We start from the raw sequence: 20248 nt of genomic DNA, 5'->3' as shown, positions 1-20248 counted from the left end.
ATTTGTTATTATACTCTTAATTATTAGGCTACTTTTGATAGCTCACTGAGCTGTACATTTAACTTTTGTGCACATTTCTAAACATACTGTATGCTCTATACAGTAGAGATTTAAAAATACACACTTTTAGTTGGCCACAAAGTACTCAATCTCTAGTAATAAATAGAATGAAAGATGTGCATAACCTCTATGCAAGGATTCCATGCTCTTTTTAATTATGTTACCTAATTATCTATTCTATTGTGAGAGAAGTTTTGTATGTCAAGCTTCTGTGAGACTACCTTCTAAATTCTTAGGTATAGCAGTTTAATATTTTTAAAAAATGGCTAAATACAAGTAGGAACAGTTACCTCTGCTCCTTTTTGACATATACTTCCAGTTCATTATTGAATAGAAACAGCGAAAGACCTTCCTCTTTGGTTTGAGTCTGACTTTGGAAAGAATTGTTGTATTTCATTAAGTGATGTTTTAGTTTTCTGGATAAATTTCCTCAAGTTATGGGCATTTTCTTTTCTTAAAATCTATTTGTTTATTCAAAAAACAGAGTGACGGAAACAGAGAGAGAGAGAGAGAGAGAGAGAGAGAGAGAGAGAGATTTTCCATATGTTGGTTCACTCCTTGAACAGCTGCAACAGCCAGGGCTGAGCCAGACTGAAGCCAGCAATCAGGAACTCCAACCGGGTCTCCCATGTGGATAGCAGGGACCAAGCACTTTAGCCATTAAGTGCTGGCTCCTAGAGGCAGTAGCAGGAAGCAAGGTTGAAAACAAAGCAGCTGAACTCTACCAGGCCTCCAATATGGATGCTGGTGTCACCAGCAGCAGATTAACCTACTGTACCACAATGCTGGCCCCATAGGGATTTTTCTTATATCTCCAGTGTGTTAATAATTTTCCTCTCATCCTCCAAGGGAGTTTTGTTCAATTTTACCAGACTTTTTGCTTTAAATAGGTGTCAGCAAATGGTGACCTAGAAGCCAAAATATATACCACCTTTAGAATCCATGATCAAAGAATGGTTTTCACAATTTTAAAAAGTTGGATAAAAATAAAAAGAATATATCATGTTATGTAAAAATTATATTTAATTTGACTTTCAGTGTCCATAAATAAAGTTTTATTGAAACATTATGAAACCCATCTGTTTACATGCTGTCATTGGTTGCTTTTGAATTTCAGTGACAGACATGGACAGTTGTGACAGAGATCATGTGGTCTGCAAAACCTAAAATATTTATTAGCTAGTCCTCTACAAAGTTAAGTGATCCCTATTTCAGAACGTCTTGACATCCTAGTTCCTCAGATGCTCAGAACCATTTGGCAATAGATGAGGAATTATCTACAGAGATTGTTTCTTAGTGACTGTGAGAGTGTGTGTGTGTGTGTGTGTGTGTTAGCAAATGTAATTTAAGAACATATTAATCTGATTTCCAATCACCTGATCAGGTGGGTGGACATTATTGGTGCCATATGCAATGGTCATGTCCCAGGCATCAACAACCCCCACATTGAGATCTTTGAAAATGTCCTTCAGAGTAAGATACTGAATGTAACCATGGAAATCTCCGAATCTCTCTGCCTCAATGTGCATCTCTCTGATGTTTTCTGTCTTCACGATCACTTTGGTGGCTGGGCTTCTCAGGAACAGTCGTTCAATAGCCTGTCGGACACTGATGGCTCTACGAATGAAGATGTCAATGGGGAAGGGTCTGAAGTGTTGTCCAAAGGTGATGACGATGACTGTGTCCTTGTCACCTATTAGCCGGTCAATTTCCTGAGGGATGTAACCATGATCTATCACCGAGAAGAGTTGATACGTGACGAAAGGATGGCTATGTTTTTTCCATTGAATCTGAGTGTGTTTTTCTGCATCCAGAAGCAAATGTTTCTTAAAATTTCCAGTTTCGTGAAGATCAAAGAATTTTAGTGCTGATAAAAAAATAAAGAGACCTTTTAACTAGAAGGTAGTGATTAATATTTAAAAAAGAAAACTCATGTAGATCTGTCCTTTCTTTTTGTAAATTTTTTAACTTAAACAGAGAAGGAGAGAGAGATAGAGAGATCTCATCCACTGGTTCATTCTCCAAATATCTCAAATACCTGCAATAGCCAGGCCTGGGTCAGGCTTTGAAGCCAGGAGCTGGGAACTTGCTCCAGATCTCTGATATAAGTGGCAAAACCCAACCACTTGTGCCCATCACCTACTGCTTCCCAGGGTGCTCATTAGCAGGAATCTTAAATTGGGAGCAGTGCCTGGACTGAAATCCAGGCACTCCAATATGGGGGGCAGGCAGGCATCTTAAGTGGTGTCTTAACAACTCAATTGGTTTGTCAAATATCTTCAAAAATCCTCACCCACCCCTAGATTCTTTCTGACAAAGGCTTTGCTGCCCTCTAAGGTAGATTACAATTCACATGTGTGAAATGTCAATTAGATCTCTTCTCGGCCTTTTGGCTAAGATTAAGTGTAAATGTCAAACAAAATGTAAAATTTTCATGTAATTTATAGAGAAGACCACATTTCTTATGAAACATGGAATAAAATATTAAATTCAGAGACCAAATTCACAAAGATAAAATAAATGGAAAACAAAAGAGACAAAATAAGAGAATTAGACCTCATCAAACATACTATAAAATCAGCCTGAATTTCTAAAAGAATATATCATAGCCACATACTTTTCATTACTTTGGGTAAGTAGTAGATCCACTGACGCAGTGTAGAGTCTCCCATGAGATAGATGAGTTTTCCTTTCAAGCAGCCACTTATTTTAGCTGTATCTAACTGAATCTGGTTGCAAAATGTTGTTAACCATCTTCCTTGTAAAATGTAACCGCCAGGTACAGGGATCTTCATTCCAATTTGGCATTTCTCTTTTACCTCTTTACTCTCTGCTAACAGAGATACTCATAAGTGATTTTATTTGCATAAGTTCAACAGCCAGCCTTGTTTCTTGGTTTTTATCTTTCTTGATCTCTTTCTCCATTCCTCTAACTCCTATTTCTTCCTTCTGCCCCTTGCTACTACAGATATGGTCCCCAACATTTGATGGTTCAACGTGTCATTTTCATCTTTCCAATTGTATGCAAAAATCTAGTAGAAACTGTAATTTGAATTTTAGCTTTGATCTTTTCCTAGGATAGCGATATGAAGTTAGATACTCTCTCGCGATGCTGAGCAGCAGTAGCAAGCCAAAGCACCCAGCCAGCCCCATGATTAGGAGGGTGAACAACCAAAATCTGTAGGGTCCTATGCTGCTAAGCTGGAATCTTCTGTCAGTTGGGTGCATTACATGCATTTTCCATTGCACTTCTACTCATTCATTTGAGAGATTTTTCTCCCAATCTGGTCATTAGTTAAAGTCTCAATGTTTTATCTTTTCTTTACCATCTCTACTGCTTCTCCAGAGACTTAGATCTTAGTTTGCAACCTGAATGATTCTAGTGGTTTACCAATTGTGTCCTGGTATCCAATCACTTATATTTGTTTCAATATTGAAAGAATAATCTTAACTTTTCCATTAAAAAATGCTTAAAAAGCATCAAACATAAAAACTTCAAACATGCAAAGTATTAAGCTTGACTTTAATATCTTTTTTTTTTTTTTGACAGGCGGAGTGGACAGTGAGAGAGAGACAGAGAGAAAGGTCTTCCTTTGCCGTTGGTTCACCCTCCAATGGCCGCCGCGGCCGGCGTGCTGCGGCCGGCGCACCGCACTGGTCTGATGGCAGGAGCCAGGAGCCAGGTGCTTTTCCTGGTCTCCCATGGGGTGCAGGGCCCAAGCACCTGGGCCATCCTCCACTGCACTCCCTGGCCACAGCAGAGAGCTGGCCTGGAAGAGGGGCAACCGGGACAGAATCCGGCGCCCCAACCGGGACTAGAACCCGGTGTGCCGGCGCCGCTAGGCGGAGGATTAGCCTAGTGAGCCGCGGCGCCAGCTAAGCTTGACTTTAATATCTTTTTAACAGGGCTTTGTTAAAAATGATAAACAATGGCCAACAAAAACATATTCTGAAGTATTCCAGCAAGTTCCACTAAAATTACAGATTTCTGGCACATGATCTGCTTCCCAAGGTATGACAGGTATCAATGCACCAAATATTTGGCTATGGTATGACAAAGACCATCAGCTTTCACATGCCACATGTCCTTGTCACTCACTGTGCTGGTAACCCACCATTGAATGTTGGCCATGCCTTGAATATTAGGTTTTGTACTACTGACACTTCTCTACTGATGCCACATTATGTATTAATTAAGAAAAAGGCAGGAATTCTACAAGAAAGGGCTCTCTCTCATGTTACAGTCCTAGAGTGAGCAAGTCAGGGCTAACATGAAGTTGCACAGTGTCAGGGACTCAAGAGCCTCCCAGCATCTTGTTGGCCTGCCATACTTAACATGTGATTCAACCTCATGATCTAACATGGATCTATTTTTCCTCACATCAGATTTTCTGTCCTGAATGTGCTCTACAGTGTGATTTAATGCTATAACTAGTACTCAATATTTTTCACTTTGTGTTTCTGTGTGGGTGCAAACTGTTGAAAGCTTTACTTAATATATGCTAAACTGATCTTCTGTATATAAAGAGAATTGAAAATGAATCATTACGTGAATGGAAGGGGAGAGGGAGCGGGAGATGGGAGGGGTGCGGGTGTTAGGGAAGTTATGGGGTGGGGGGAAGCCATTGTAATGCATAAGCTGTACTTTGGAAAATTATATTTACTAAATAAAAGTGTTTATTTAAAAAAAGATTTACAGTTCAGTTAGTAAGAAGGAGAGAAATGAAAGGAGAAGGCAAATTGTTATGCTTTTAAAGCATGACCCAGAAGTTTTTCAAATCCTTCCATTCAACTTCTAGAAAAACTGAGTCATGGCCATGAATATTAGGAAGAACAGCCATGGATTTCAATACAATCATGGTTTTCATTATTAAAAAGGGAGGAGGAAATTCATACTGGGGGGTCCCCAGCAGTCTCTGCTCTACTATCCTTGCTTAGTTCCAGGGAGGCCTCACAGTCTCTGCTTGCCTGGATCCACAGAATAGCATGTCATTACAGAGTTGTACTGTATGTGTAACTTGTGGACAATGTGGCAAATTTGGAAATTTTCAGGTGGCAAGATTGGAAAATGCACCCAGAATATCTCCTAAGCCTTGGTGATATGGGTTGCTAAAGGGCATTTTCATCATCCTATAATTATGTTGGAATTATGTTGGTTTGGCTTCTGTGAAGCACAATAGCATTTCAGAATATCAGAATCCTAGAAACCTAAAATCCAGAGTTATTATTTCTCTATCAAATAGTGTCTTAGTATACTTCAGTGAGAAGATAGTTTTTGAGCTTTTTTTTAAAAAATCATTTCTTGTATAATATGTATGTGTCAGGGTGTTCAACAATGTCAAATATATAACAGATTCTCTTATGATTTCTCTTACCTGTTAATATGACTTCATACTATTATAATAGTCTTGAGTATTCTGAATAGTTTGGGATAATAATATTAGTATTCATTTATATTTTTCATTAGTTCAGAGATTGTTTTAGGTAGACTAATGGCTTCTAAGATAATGAGATTCTTTTTCCTCATAACTGTTAACCTTCCATGGCTCGAGGGACTTTGCAAATGTGATGAAGAGTATGGATTTTGAGATGGGAATATTATCCTATGATATCTGCTGGGTACAATCTTATCTCATTTGTCCTTAAAAATAGAAGAAGGAGGCAGAAGGGTGGGTCACAGAAATGTGACACAAAGGCTTGATCCAATGTTGTGGCTTTGTAGCTAGAGGAAGAAGACCACAAGGAAGGTAGGCATCCTTAGAAGCTGGAAAATACGAGGAAGCCATTACTGCTAGGAATTGCACGTCAGAAAAACTACAATGACTACAGTTTATATTGATAAGCTTCCCTCCGCATAGACACATGTGAAGCAGCACCCAGCGCAGCACAGAAGGGACTTACTGTTACATTGGGAGACATCAATATGTTGGTTTTTCATTATTTCAACTCCCACTTTGGACCTTCAAAAATAAAACAGTAAATCATCCTGTTGTGTGTCCACACAACACAGGTAACATAAATCACCTGCTTGTACATATAGGATAATTTTTATTTTCTATAACTGAAAACTATAATTTTGTAAGTTTTAGATTTGTTTGGCATTGCAAATGAGTCAGGATCTTGGAGGAGGTTCTGCTCTGCTGAGAGCACCTGAAGCCCAGGACAGGTCTACTCATGTGCTACAAGCAATCTGTGTTTTGTGGAGTTTCTACTCAAAATAGCTGTCTCATCTGCAAGTTCTCCTCTCTTTTGGATTCCACATTCCTTATTCAAGCTCATATAATTTTTTTCTTGGATCATGGTCAACCGTTAAATCATCAACTTATCTCAGTTAATCCCACCTAAATTCCTCAGCACAACTACCAGAGCACATTTTATGATTGTAAATGCCACTCCGTCAGTACTGAAGACCCTTTACTGTCCCCCAATCACATGCCTAAGGAGTCCAGGCTCCTTTCATGGTATATTGACCTTTTATTACAGGGCTCCTGACTCCTTCTTTAACCTGTTTTCTGTTATGTTTACCTTCAGTTTTCCTGACAAACTTACTTTCTGAAGATTGTAAGCTTTATGAAGAGAAGTAATGCGTTTGCTTGGTCCACTGCTGTATCCTTAATGTCTATCAAGTCTGTGTACTGGTCGTGTAAGTGGATGTAGGCCGAAAAGGTTTAATGGGAAAATGAGGTACAATAGATAAAAGTGGAACATGGTTCTCTGCTATGAATGTCTTTTTCAGATCCAATCTAGGGATGCAAATGATCAGCATATTTTCATCCGTACTGGAATTTAGGCATAAGAATGATTGGCCAGTGTGTGAAAGAGATTTAATGAGTTGCACCATTAAAAGGGAAGGAACAGAAACCCAGCTACTTATTCAGCAGGGAGTCATGGACTGTAAGTCAGGAGCCAAAACTTGGATGACTAGGTAAAATTCCAGAATGCATGTTACTTTTCCTTGTTTGGCATTCACCCTTACTTCCTCTTAGCATATTTTTGAGATTTATTTATTTTATAATTTTTATTAAAAATATCTGACACATTAAAAATTGCACATATATGTGGGGCTGCCATAGATCTTTGATGCATGTATACACTGTATAATGGCCAAACACTATAAAACTATGCATCTCCTCAAACACTTAAGGTTTCTATATGGTGAACATATCCAAAATCCTGTCCTCCAAGTTTTTAAGAACATTAATGTTACAGTCACCTTACCATGCAATAGAACTCTGATCATTCTTACTTCTGTATAGCTATATCATATAACGTGTTAATTAACATTTTCATCCTGCCTTCCTCCATGCCCCTAAGCTCTGATAACCTCCATTATATTTTTAACTTCTATGAAATCATCTTTTCTTAGAATTCGTGTAATAGTGAGATTGTGCAGTACCTGTCTTTCTGTGCTTGGCTTATTTCTCTTTACATAATGAGCTCCAGTTTCATCACTGTTGTTGCAATTTGAAGCTCAAATACAGAAATAACTCAAAGTTTGCCTTTGGACACTGCTGAGAAATGGGTTTCTGAAAACCTGTTATTGTACTCTGTCACCAACCTTAAGAACAATGAATCTTCAGGGTGTAGAGGCAGGTGACAATTGGCAGAATGGAAAGGGAAGAGGAAATGAGCTGAACACCTGAGACATATGGGAAGTTAGCCAATAAGCAAAAGAAAGGAACTGAGAGGTGTCTCGGGACTTGGTTCACAGTTCTAGATTTGCACATCTTTAAAGTGGCCCATGAAGAAATGTGGTGGTTCTTACTAAGTGAAAGGTTTTCCAGCTCAGTGGAGAGCAGGGAGGCCAGGAAATGAGCATCTGTGAGCAGGGAAAGGTAGGTGTGGCTTTCATGCAGCCTTAACTCATAAGAGAAACATACTTACATCCGAGTTTGGGGAGGAGTCAGCCATCAGATCACGACTTAGAGAGTATGAAGGGTTACTCCACCCTGAACAGTAGGTGCAGAAAAATATGTGACCACAAGATCAACTGGAAAAGATTCATAGGATTTGGCTTTTTAGAAAAATTAGCCAGACTGTAGTACAGAGAATGGATTAGAGGAGGGTAGGGAAGAGGATCAGTTAGAAAGCTGTTAGGAGGCATCTAGAGGAGATGATGGTGGTCTGACCGTGAGTAGCAGCACTAGGCATGGAGAAAACTGGATGAATATGAAAGACATTCAGATGCAGAATTCGTGCAATATGATATGAAAGGTAAAAGAATATGGGTGTTATCATACTCTTCAGAAAGAACATTTATGAGCACTGAGAAGGAAGTATGTTCCAGAGAACATATTTTGTAAAATTGAGGTCCATAGTTAAAGACATGATTGGATCAGATAATAGCAGTCATCATGTAGAAGTACAAGTATACATACTATGCAGCTCTACCTTGTGCACTCCTGTTTTACTGAACATTTCAATGAAACACAAACTTTGTTGTGTAATTGTGAACAGGGTATCCAAGGAGACACCATATGTTTGACCAGAATCTTGGAGTCGAGGGAGTACATAAGAAGGTCATATCAATAAAGGGTATTGCAGCCCTTTCAAGGAGCAACCCTCAGTGTATAGAGAAGTATACTTACCTGTGAAAAAGGTTTTTTTCCTTGCTGGTAAGATATGAAATATCCCGATTCCTGGATGTCACATGAGTTAGGGCTTCACAGGGCATGTGTTGAGGTTTCATGCAGTAGAAGACATCTTGGTCTCTGCCATTCAAGTATTTGCACCCTTTGGTGTTTGAGTTTAAGGTCAGGCTACATTCAGTGAAGACATGGGAAGTCCCATTGACAAATTGCCCTTTGAAAATAATTCTGTCATAGCCTTGGTTCCTTGCCCTCCAGAGAGCTGATGCCCCTTCACTGGGGTGGATGAGCAAAACAGACAGAGAGACCTGGCCCTCCCAGAACAGAGTGAAGCTGACAAGGTAGGTACCATTGTTGAAGTCGGTCACCTTTCCTGAGGCTCCCGCCTTCAGGTCTGGAGAGAACATCCTGGCCCTCAGGAAATCCCCACCATATTCCTTCCGGTGTCCCATGTAGTCCCTCACCTCCAGCAAGACGTCCAGCTGGTCCCCCATGCAATACTTGTCTTGTGGGTTGAGGATGGTGGCTGTGCTGTGTGTGGCACTGGTGGTGGTGTTCACATGGGTGAAAGGTCTGGGTGGGATCAGCCGATCTAGTCTCTCTAGGATTTCCTTTACTCTCAGCTCAGTCTCTGTTAGTGACTTCACCGGGCTCACTGGCATTGTTGGGATTGAGGATATCATGGAGGTATTAGAATAGTAGTGGGAGATGGGTAACTTTAGAGCACCCCAAATCTGAAATGACAAGAAATTTGGCCTACTATGAAATGAAGCTTTTGCTAGTCATTTTTCCTTACTATGAATTTGAATATTTAGCTATATATTATCCTCATTATTTTTAAACTCCCTGAACATTTTGAATGAAATATAACCATTTATGTTTTTGCCTTGATATTTTAGAGAATAGTAACAGATAAATATATTAAACCCAAAGTATGTAGCTCAGAGAATACTTATGAGTAATACATTGACTGTCACTTATTTACTCTTCCTTTACACATAAAACTTACATCCAGTAAGTAATTTCTGTTAGTTCTACCTCTATATTTATCTTTTACCAGTGTTTTTTTACTAGTTAGTTTTTTTCTATCAGTCTTTTCCTCTCCAACTGTATCATAAGTAAATATACTATCATTTATCTCTTGGATTATAGTAGTCACTGCATGGATGAAGATTGTATTCACATTTTGTGAAGACAGTCCTGCTTCCTCTGCATTTAATTTCTAACATTGTGACTAAACCAGTCTTTCTAAAGTTCTATTAATGAATTCGCCTTGCTAAAATTCTTTCAATGGTTTCTCAATTCTTAGAGGAATTGAGTAGGAAACTCCTACTATGAGTTTACTGTGGCTTCTTTGAAAAATTTACTTGTTTTTTTTTAACTTTTATTTAATGAATATAAATTTCCAAAGTACAGCTTATGGATTACAATGGCTCCCCCCACCATAACTTCTCTCCCACCCGCAACCCTCCCCTTTCCCGCTCCCTCTCCCCTTCCATTCACATCAAGATTCATTTTCAATTCTCTTTATATACAGAAGATCAGTTTAGCATGTTTTTTTTCTTTATTCAAAAATGGGAGTCAGAGAGAGAGAGAGTAAGTGTGTGTGTGTATGTGTGTGTGTGTGTGAGAGAGAGAGAGAGAGATCTTCTGGAATCCACTGATTCACTCCCGAAACAGTTATACTAGCTGGTGATGGGTCAGGTTGAAGAGCCACCAGACAAGAACTCCTTCAAGGTCTTCTATATGGGTGGCAGGGACTGAAGTAGTTGAACCATTATCAACTCCCTTCCAGGGTGTGCATTAGTAGGAAGTTGGATTTGGAAGCAGAACCGGGATTCAAATGTAGACTCTCTGATGTGGGATGTGGACATCCCAAGTGATATCTCTTTTTTCTTCTCTAAATACACTTTATTTTTTAAAATTTTATTTGTTATACAAGTTTCATGTACTTCATATATACAGATATATGGATAAGTGTTGAACCCACTATGGGCTAACTCCCAGGCATTGCTCAGCTTGAAGGAGAGGAGGTGAGGGAGTAATCACACCAACAGAGGCAACCATCCCCACCCACCCCCTTCTGTTAACAAGAGGAGATCAATTTGGGTGTTACCCTGGCTACTTGCCCTAAGAGATCCCTGGCCACACTCAGCACACACCTCTTGATATTCACTGAAAAGTGCAGACATTCCAATAAGCCACAGAGGCATAGTTCAAAGATAAAAGCCATCAGAGGAAAAAACCAACAGGTAACTCCACAAATGCCTAAAGATAAATGCAGAAATTCAAGAAACAAAAATAAGGAAGACAACATCACACACACACATGTGCACACACACACACACACACACACGGAACACAACATTTCAATATTAGAATGTAAGGATGAAGAGATTGATGAGATGTCAGAAATGGAATTCAAAAGATTAATCATAAGAGTATTCAAAAAATCCGAAGAAAATCCATGAGCTATAGAAAACCTTACATGACAGAAATAAAATTTTTCCCATGTAATTGATTTTAAATAGAAAAAATTAAATATTAGAATGACTAATTCAATAAATCAAATAAAAAATGTGGTGGAGAGTCTTAACAAACTTGGTGAGGCAGAAGAAATAATATCCGAGTTAGTAATCAATACACAGTTATTCTTAAGTGTTGAAACTTAACTGAAAAGTGATCGCTGTTAAATATAAGAGTGGGAATAAGAGAGGGAAGAGATGTACAATTTGGGACATGCTCAAGCTGACTTGCCCCAAATGGTAGAGTTAGAAACATACCAGGGGATTCCAATTCAATCCCATCAAGGTGTCATGTACCAATGCCATCTCACTAGTCCAAGTGATCAATTTCTGCTCACAATTGATCATAATGATAGGACTAAGAACCAAAGGGATCACATAAACAAGACTAGTGTCTGCTAATACTAACTGATAGAATAAAATAGGGAGAGAACGATCCAACATGGGAAGCGAGATGCACAGCAGACTCATAGAATGGCAGATGTCCTAAACAGCACTCTGGCCTCAGAATCAGCCCTTAAGGCATGCAGATCTGGCTGAAAAGCCCATGAGAGTATTTCAGGCATGGAAAGCCAAGACACTCTGGCAAAAAAAAAAAAAAAAAAAAAAAAAAAAAAAAAAAAAAAAAAAAAAAAAAAAAAACACCTAAATGAAGGATCTCCGCAAGTGAGATCCCAGTGGAAAGAACAGGTCATCAAAGAAGGAGGTACCTTTCTCTGAAGGGAGGAGAGAACTTCCATTCTGACTACGACCTTGCCTAAATATGATCAGAGTCGGTGAACTCAAAAGGCTTCCATAGCCTTGGTAACTTATGACAAGAGCCTAGGGTGATTACTGATGCCATAAACAAGAGTGTCAATTTGTTAAGTCAACAACAGGAGTCACTGTGCACTTACTCCTCATGTAGGATCTCTGTCCTTAATGTGCTGTACAATGTGAATTAATGCTATAACTAGTACTCAAACAGTATTTTTCACTTTGTGTTTCTATGTGGGTGCAAACTGTTGGAATCTTTACTTAATATATGCTAAACTGATCTTCTGTATATAAAGAGAATTGAAAATGAATCTTGATGTGAATGGAAAGGGAGAGGGAGTGGGAAAGGGGAGGGTTGCGGGTGGGAGGGAAGTTATAGGGGGTGGGGGAAGCCATTGTAATCCATAAGCTGTACTTTGGAAATCTTTCAGTCATGCCAAAAAAAAGAAGAAATTAGAAAACTTAAAAACAGTGTTGTAGACTTGTGGACTATTTTCAAATGACCCAACATACGGGTCTTAGGAGTTCCTGAATGTATGGAAAGAGAGAATGAACTAGAAAGCCTATTTAGTGAAATAATTACAGAAAACTTCCTCAATTTAGAGAAAGAAAAGAACTTCCAAGTATAGGAATCACATAGAACTCCTAATAGACATGACCAGAAAAGATCTTCTCCATGACACACTGTAGTCAAATTTTAATAAAATATAAAATGTGCACAAGATAAATGCGAATTGATTTCAGAGGATCCCCAATTAGACACACAGCTGACTTCTCATCAGAAACTCTACAGGCTAAAAGAGAATTGTGAGACATAGTCCAAGTATTAGGAGAAAAAAACTGTCAACCCAGAATAATGTATTCTGCAAAGCTCCCATTTATAAATGAAGGTGAAATAAAGACCTTCCATAACAAACAGAAATTGAAAAAGTTTGTCACCACTTATCCAGCCTTACAAAAGATGCTTAAGAATGTGCTACACACAGAAACACAGAAAGATAGCCATCATTATGAAAAAACCATGAAGACATAAAATCCTCCAGTAAAAGTACAAAGAAATCCAAAGTAAACAATAGGAATATTTATGCGAAAAAATGGTAGAGCCAAGTCATTATTTATCAATAGTCAGCTTGAATGTAAATGGCTTAAACTCTCCAGTTAAAAGGTACAGACTGACCAAATGGATTAAGAAACAAGACCCATCTATTTGCTGCCTATAAGAAACACATCTCACCATCAAAGATGCAGACCCAAAGTGCAAGAATGAAAAAAGATATTCCATGCTAAAGGAAAGCAAAAAAGGTCAGCTTTAGCAATCCTAATAACAGAAAAAATAAGATTAACAAAAATTTAAAAGAGACAAAGGACACTGTGTAATGATTAAAGGATCAATTCAACAGGAAGAGATGATGTACTAAATGAATATGCACCTAATTACAGGGCATTGAGCTATTTAAAAGAAATATTAATGAATCTAAAGAGAGACATAGACTCGAATACAATAGTGAAAGAGGATTTTTCAGAACCTCACTTTCATCAATGGACAGATCAACTAGACAAAAAAATCAACAAAGAAACCACAGAGGTAGTCAATACTATGGACCAAATGGACCTGATATCTACAGAACTTTTCACCTCAGTTGCAGAATACACATTCTTTTCATCAGTGCATGGAACTTTCTCACTAGGATAGACCATATGCTAGGCCATAAAGCAAAATTCAAAATAATAAGTAATAATAAGTAATGCATCTTCTCTGACCACAATGGAATGAAGCTGGAAATCAACAACTCAAGAATTTCAATATTATATGCAAACAGATTGGACTGAACAACATGCTCTTGAATGAACAGTGAGTCATAGAAGAAATGAAAAGAGAAATCAGAAAATTTCTGGAAATGAATGAAGATGACAATACATCATATCAAAACTTATGGACTGGGGCTCCTGGCTTCAGATTGGCCCAGTTTGGGCCATTGTGCCATTTAGGGGGTGAACCAGTGGCTGGAGGACTCTCCTCTCTCTCTCTCTCTCTCTCTCTCTCTCTCTCTCTCTCTCTGCAAATAATCTTATTTGCACCTTAACTGAAGAGGGCTAAAGATTAACAACAGAAACAGTAGCCAGAATCATAGAAATCTCATTTGGTTCAGCTCACACAATTCTAACTTCAAGTGGAGCAAACCTTCTGCTCAATGGATGACAAACTATTGTTCCAGATCAACTGTAGATAAGAGCAGAACGTCAATGGAAATTTTGAATAAGTGGGGTCAAGATCCTGAAGAGCTTCTTTGAAGAACTGTAACAGGACATGAAACATGACTTTACCAGTGGACCCTGAAGACAAAGCACAATCAATCAAGCAATGACTACCAAGAGATGGAAGTGGTTCAGTCAAAGCCACAGTGGATAAATCAAGAGCAAATGTCAAGGCAACAGCTTTTAGGGTGCTCAAGACATTTTGCTTGTTGACTTTCTGGAAAGACAAGAAAAATGGCATTTGTTTATCAGGGAGTGCTTTGAAAAAATTAGCCAAAGTGTTAGCAGAAAAACACCCTGACTTCTTCACCTGAGAGCCTTTCTCCACTATGACACTGATCCTGCTCATTCTCTCATCAAACAAGGACAATTCTGTCAGAGTTTAGATGAAAAACCACAAAACATTCACCTTGCTGTCCTAATTGGCTTCTCTTGAATTCTTCATTTCCAAATCTTAAAAAATCTTTAAAGGGCACCTACTTTTCTTCAGTTAATTATCTGTTGTCACTCACAGAAGTGTCTTGAATTTGATGGTACTTATGTTGAGAAATACAGTTTATGTTTTTGTCTTTTTTTAAAAAAAAAAAGATTTATTTATTTATTTATTTGAAAGTCAGAGTTACACAGAGGGGAAAGAGAGAGAGAGAGTGAGAGAGAGAGAGAGAGAGAGAGAGAGATCTTCCATCTGATGGTTCACTCCCCAATTGGCTGCAGCAGCCAGAGCTACACTGATTCAAAGCCAGGAGCCAGGAGCTTCTTCTGGGTCTCGCATGCGGGTGCAGGGGCCCCAGGACTTGGGCCATCTTCTACTGCTTTCCCAGGCCATAGCAGAGAGCTAGATCGGAAGCGGAGCATCCGGGTCTCGAAACGGTGCCCATATGGGATACCAGTGCTTCAGGCCAGTGTTAACCCGCTGCTCCACAGTGCCAGCCCCATGTTTTTGTCTCTATATTCAATTTTCCCCCATGAAACTCATATATGAATTGGATTGCTATAGTAGCAACACTCAGAGTCAGTGAATGCATAGGATGTGTTTTTTTTTCCCTTCTACTAAAACCTTTCATTTCAGACACAATGGAAAAATCTTACAGGTACACATGGAAGAGCCAAATATCATCACCATTGAGTGAAGATTATCTAACATGAGAAACCTAATGTTGAAGCTGAAGTTCTGTGAATATAGCACGCTATAGTGCTGAAAGGAATGGATGGTATTCTTCTCCTTCCTCCTCATTCTCTCCTTCAATAGAATCCACATCAACTTCCTCCTAGTCTTCTAGAGTAGCCATATCCTCATCTCAGAAAACTCTCCCTTCATTATCTCCTCACCCATGTATAGTGAACAAAGGCACACTTGGCAGACATCAGCCCAGGTCTCAGCAGTATTTGTGCTGTTGCTCATGGTAAACACAGCTCCTATATTTTGACCAGTTGCCCACCAGGTATCACAGTGGGAGGCTGTGCAATTAATGTAATTAATTATAGTAATTAATTGTGGAATAATTAATGCCAACCTTGAAGCCAGTGGGGTTCCAAGCCACAAAACTGGATATTGTGCTTGGTCTTGATGGTGTCAATGGCAACACTGACATCTTTGGAAACCAAACCACTGGAGTATAGTAGGCAGCATGTCATGCATTTACCATAGTGAGGGTCATTTTCACAACTGGTTGTCTGATTCAAAGCAAGCATTAGTGATCTACTGCAGAAAGCTGACCATGGTAGGTTTTCTTAGCAGAGATGGTAAGGGTATATGTATCCAGAAGGAAATGGGTGAGTAGATAGGGCATCAGGTTGGTCTGGAGTTTTGTCAAGTCCACATTCAGGTCCCCATCCAATTGGAGGGAAGCAGTGATGGAAGACTCAGTTTGGCAATTAGGGAGTTTCAGATTAGTGTCGATTGCACTCTCAATATCAACATTGTTCAGACAGATGTCATAGGTGACTCATTGTTTATCATGAAGAACCAATCAAAGTGTTTCAGGGTGTGGGTGGTAAGTATGGAGTGAACTTCACCAATAACTGTGGGTTCCAGGTCTACAAACATTGCCCTTTGCCCATACTTGCCAGTACCCATCTCAGCAAAGATGTTGTTAAAGGAGTCAACTACCCCTCCTGTAGTCTTCTCACTTGATTGCTGGCCATAAGGCTGGCTGCCATGTTCCAGGCTGCAAAGCTCCCAGGAGACATTGTAAAAGTGTACATCAGCCTGGCCAACGTGAATGGAGATACATTCACTCATGGTGGCTATGAGTTAGGAGTGAAAGGTGACAGGAGCAGACACTGGGTTCTAGTTACTTTCCCTAACAAGCTAAGAGTTGATGTAAGAAATACATCCAGGATAGAATTTTAAAAGGATGATTAAGACAACTGGATGATTTTATTGAAAAGTTAAATTTGATAAATAGCTCATACCATTCAATAGGATAAATTCCCTCTGAATCAGATATTTAAATAAAGACAAGTTACAAAAGTAAAAAAAAAAAATAAAACATGGGTGAATTTCTATATTGACTTAAAGTAGAAAAATTTCTCTAGCTATGACTTAACATTTAGAAACAACATGATAAATTAAATTACTTAGAAAATAACTTTAATTATTAGTGGGGTGGGTGTTTTGCCTAGTAATTACTATGCCAATTAAGATATTTATGCCCCATAACAGCATACCTGGGTTTGGTAACCATCTATGTCGTCTCTTGATTGCAGCTTCCTGCTAATGCAGACCCTGGGAGGCAATGGTGATGGTTCAAGTAGTTTGGCTTCTTTCACACATTGAGTGACCTGGACTGAGTTCCTGGCTGCAAGTTTTGGCCTGGTTCAGTCCCAGCTATTGTGGGCATTTGGAGAATGAACTAGCAAATTAGGGATCTCTTAATCTCTTTCTCTGTCTCTCTCTAAAAAACCACTTTTGTGGAAACAAAAATTAAACAGTGTAGCTGTTGTTTCACAGTAGATCAAGCTACCACTTGGGAAGCTAACATTCCATATTGAAGTGCCTGGGATTTGGTCCTGCCTCTACTCCTAATCTAGCTTCCTGCTAGTGCACACAAGAGACAGCAGATAATGGCCCAAATAACTGAATTCTTTCCATCTAGGTGGGAGACCCAGTTAGAGTTCATAGATCCTGGTTCTGCCTATCCTAGCCCCAACTATGTTAGCCATTTGGGGAGGAAACCCTTGATGGAAACCATCTTTCTCTCTCTCTCTCTTTCTCTCTCTCTCTCTTTCTCTCTCTCTCTCATAGCCTATGTCACTCTGCATTTCAAATTAAATAAATAAATATAATAAAAATAAGCAAATAAACCCCCAAAATAAGACAAATGATAACTTAATGCTATAACAAGTACTCAAACAGTATATTTCACTTTGTGTTTCTATGGGGGTGCAAACTGTTGAAATCTTTACTTAATGTATACTAAACTGATCTTCTGAAAAAAAAAAAAAGAAGAAGAAGAAGAAATTATCAATTCCCAACTTGACTCTCACTGGGATTAAACATGACAATAGGTCTGATCTGATTTCATCATCATTTAAAAAATCATCTATTATTTTTCACTTTATGTTTCTGTGTGGAAGCAAACTGTTGAAATCTTTACTTAATGTATGCTAAACTGATCTTCTGTATATAAAGAGAATTGAAAATGAATCCTCATGTGAATGGAAGGGGAGAGGGAATGGGAAAGGGGAGGGTTGCGGGTGGGAGGGATGTTATGGGGGGGAAGCCATTGTAATCCATAAGCCGTACTTTGGAAATTTATATTCATTAAGTAAAAGTTAAAAAAAATTTAGATTTACATGATTAAGTGTTTGGAGGGTGAGGGGGTAATTAAGAAATGAAATTCAAAGATACATTTATTTTGATTGAAAATATTTTGAAATCCATGCATAGTTTCTTCATAATACCTATATTATATGGACATCTTTGAAGATCCCTTGTATATGCACCTAGATTTAGTAACAACGCAATTATTTAACAATGAAAGTGTTGGTGTCATCACCAAGAGTTATTTTAGGGGCATGTGGGAGGTAGAATCCTGATTAAAGTGATTGAAGATGAATGGAAAATGAGCAACTTCAGTCAGGATCTAAAATTCCTGTTAGAAATTAGCTAGAGAAGGGGAAGGAATGGCAGAATTATGTGAAGAGGGATGGGGTTGATTGACAGGGACAAACATGACACAGCACACACAGGTGTAAGCTTCACATCAAGTAGGGGAGAACTGTGCTTACCTTTGTGGAGTTCTGAGAAATTATACAAAGTACACAAATAGCTGCTAAGAGACATATCAACTTCAGATATTTGTGAAGCATTGTACTTGAGAGTATGATAAGTATCCTAGAAAAGATGACATGAGAGAAGGAGTCAAGTGAGAACTGAATCTCTCTGTACTCATTGGTTTATAAGGATTCTTTAAAATGTTTATGGAAAAGTGGAATGAAGAGTATGTTTATTTTGATGCTAAAATTTCCTCTATCATAAAATGCGGGAAATGTGTATTATGCAAATACTATGTGTAGATTTCAAAGTTTTGCCATCACAATAAACTCATACTTTAATCCTATTTCCAAACATGTCCTTACATTTTTAACCTGCAATCTACCATTGAGACTTGGTTCTTCTTTGGGGAGCCACTTTCTTCTTTTTATCTCCTAACTCACAATGCATCCCTCAACTCCCATCTGCCCACCTGTTGGCTACTCCTACCTCAGCTTCAGTTAGGATTGTTCCTTCCTCTTTCCATGACCCTGAAATGGGATCCAGATGCCCCGCCACCACATTCTGTATTTTCCCTGTCATAACATTTATAATTACAGTGAAAAGCAGACAAATAAATTCACCAGCATATCTTTTGGGAAGACTTGAGAAAGTTGATAGGACCATGGAATACGTTTATGTTACCAAGCATAATCTGTAGTGTACATAAAGAATGTTGGTCTTGTTATCTGGGCAGCTAACTGGAGAAGTTTTCATTTTGCTGAGCACCAACTATGAAATTTGGAGGTAGAAACTCCTTCAGGACTGATGTATTCTTCATAAAAAGGCAGAAATGATCCAATAAGGTGAGATACTGCATGAGGAAAGGGTAAGAGAAAAAAACAGGAAGAAACAGTATAGAGGAGAAGGGGCAGGAGAGAGAAAACCCTGCTCATAATATCCATGGTAATATAGACATGGAGAACAGACACAAGCCTCTATGGTTTAAATAGCTTATTTGGGGATGCAAAATATAAGACCCCCTCCTCTTTGTTGCTTATAAACTCATCAGTGAAGTCTAGATTGTGCAAAAAGATTTTGTGTTGGTGGATTCATTTGGTAGAATTTTTAAAAGGTTCAACATTTTGGATCTAGTTGTAGCAGAGCAAAAACAAAGATTTCACATGTAAAATAAAAGCTAGAGAACACAGGTTCAGTCTAGAGCTGGTTCACATTTGGAGAGACATTTGGAGAGTTCACAACAAATTGTTTCAAACAAATGCGGTACACAGACACATCTCATGTTACATCTCCGATATTTGGTTGAATGGTAACTGCCCAATTACTGGAGTACACTAAAGGTGACCTTGTAGAGGGGTTGAGTTCTAGATCCAGATTCATGCTGAGAAATGAAAGAATGGAGGAGAAGACAAAGGGGCACCTCTAAACTATGTCACACATTACAAGTATATTTCAGTAGTTTGCTTACTTTCCAGTCACTAAGACTGCCAGTTACTAAAGAATTAGAATAAAGACCATCTTAGCATTGTCTTCCCAGTGCCTGACAAACACAGTATTTGTTGAACAAATAGGTTAAAAACAGAATCCTGCTTTTTAGACCAACTTGAAATTATATCCACTGAGATTTCATGTTTTCTCGGAATGTACAAATAGCATGCTCAACAGGACCAAAAAACAATCAAAGGGGTTCTTTAAGTAGACTGGGCTTCTCAACCCAAGACTGATCTAGATCTTCTGACATCTAAGAGAATTTGGTAACGTGAGAGATATAAAGTCTGGTATGATACATTTTTCCTGGTGCGATTTCATCTTACCTAGGAAGCAATATGTGTAAAATACTAAAA

General features: G+C 38.6%; 1 protein-coding gene across 1 annotated transcript in view; it reads right to left on the bottom strand.

Annotated features, from left to right (window-relative positions):
* Window positions 1-1067: 1067 nt before the first annotated feature.
* The window catches only part of NXPE1 (neurexophilin and PC-esterase domain family, member 1), a gene marked incomplete at its 5' end in the record, with an annotated part of 37329 nt that continues 18148 nt past the window's right edge, over window positions 1068-20248 (bottom strand). The window contains 5 exon segments of the mRNA NM_001101712.1: window positions 1068-1927; window positions 2678-2890; window positions 5962-6020; window positions 8649-9382; window positions 18419-18524. Of these exon segments, the coding sequence (NP_001095182.1) occupies window positions 1392-1927; window positions 2678-2890; window positions 5962-6020; window positions 8649-9382; window positions 18419-18499 (1623 nt within the window). The 3' untranslated portion in view covers window positions 1068-1391.

The sequence above is a fragment of the Oryctolagus cuniculus genome, chromosome 1 (assembly GCF_051225735.1).
Source record: "Oryctolagus cuniculus isolate XC-2025 breed Fujian yellow rabbit chromosome 1, ASM5122573v1, whole genome shotgun sequence".
Lineage (NCBI taxonomy): Eukaryota > Metazoa > Chordata > Mammalia > Lagomorpha > Leporidae > Oryctolagus > Oryctolagus cuniculus.
Note: the sequence above shows the minus strand (reverse complement) of the source record. Positions and strands in the feature narration are given on the sequence as shown.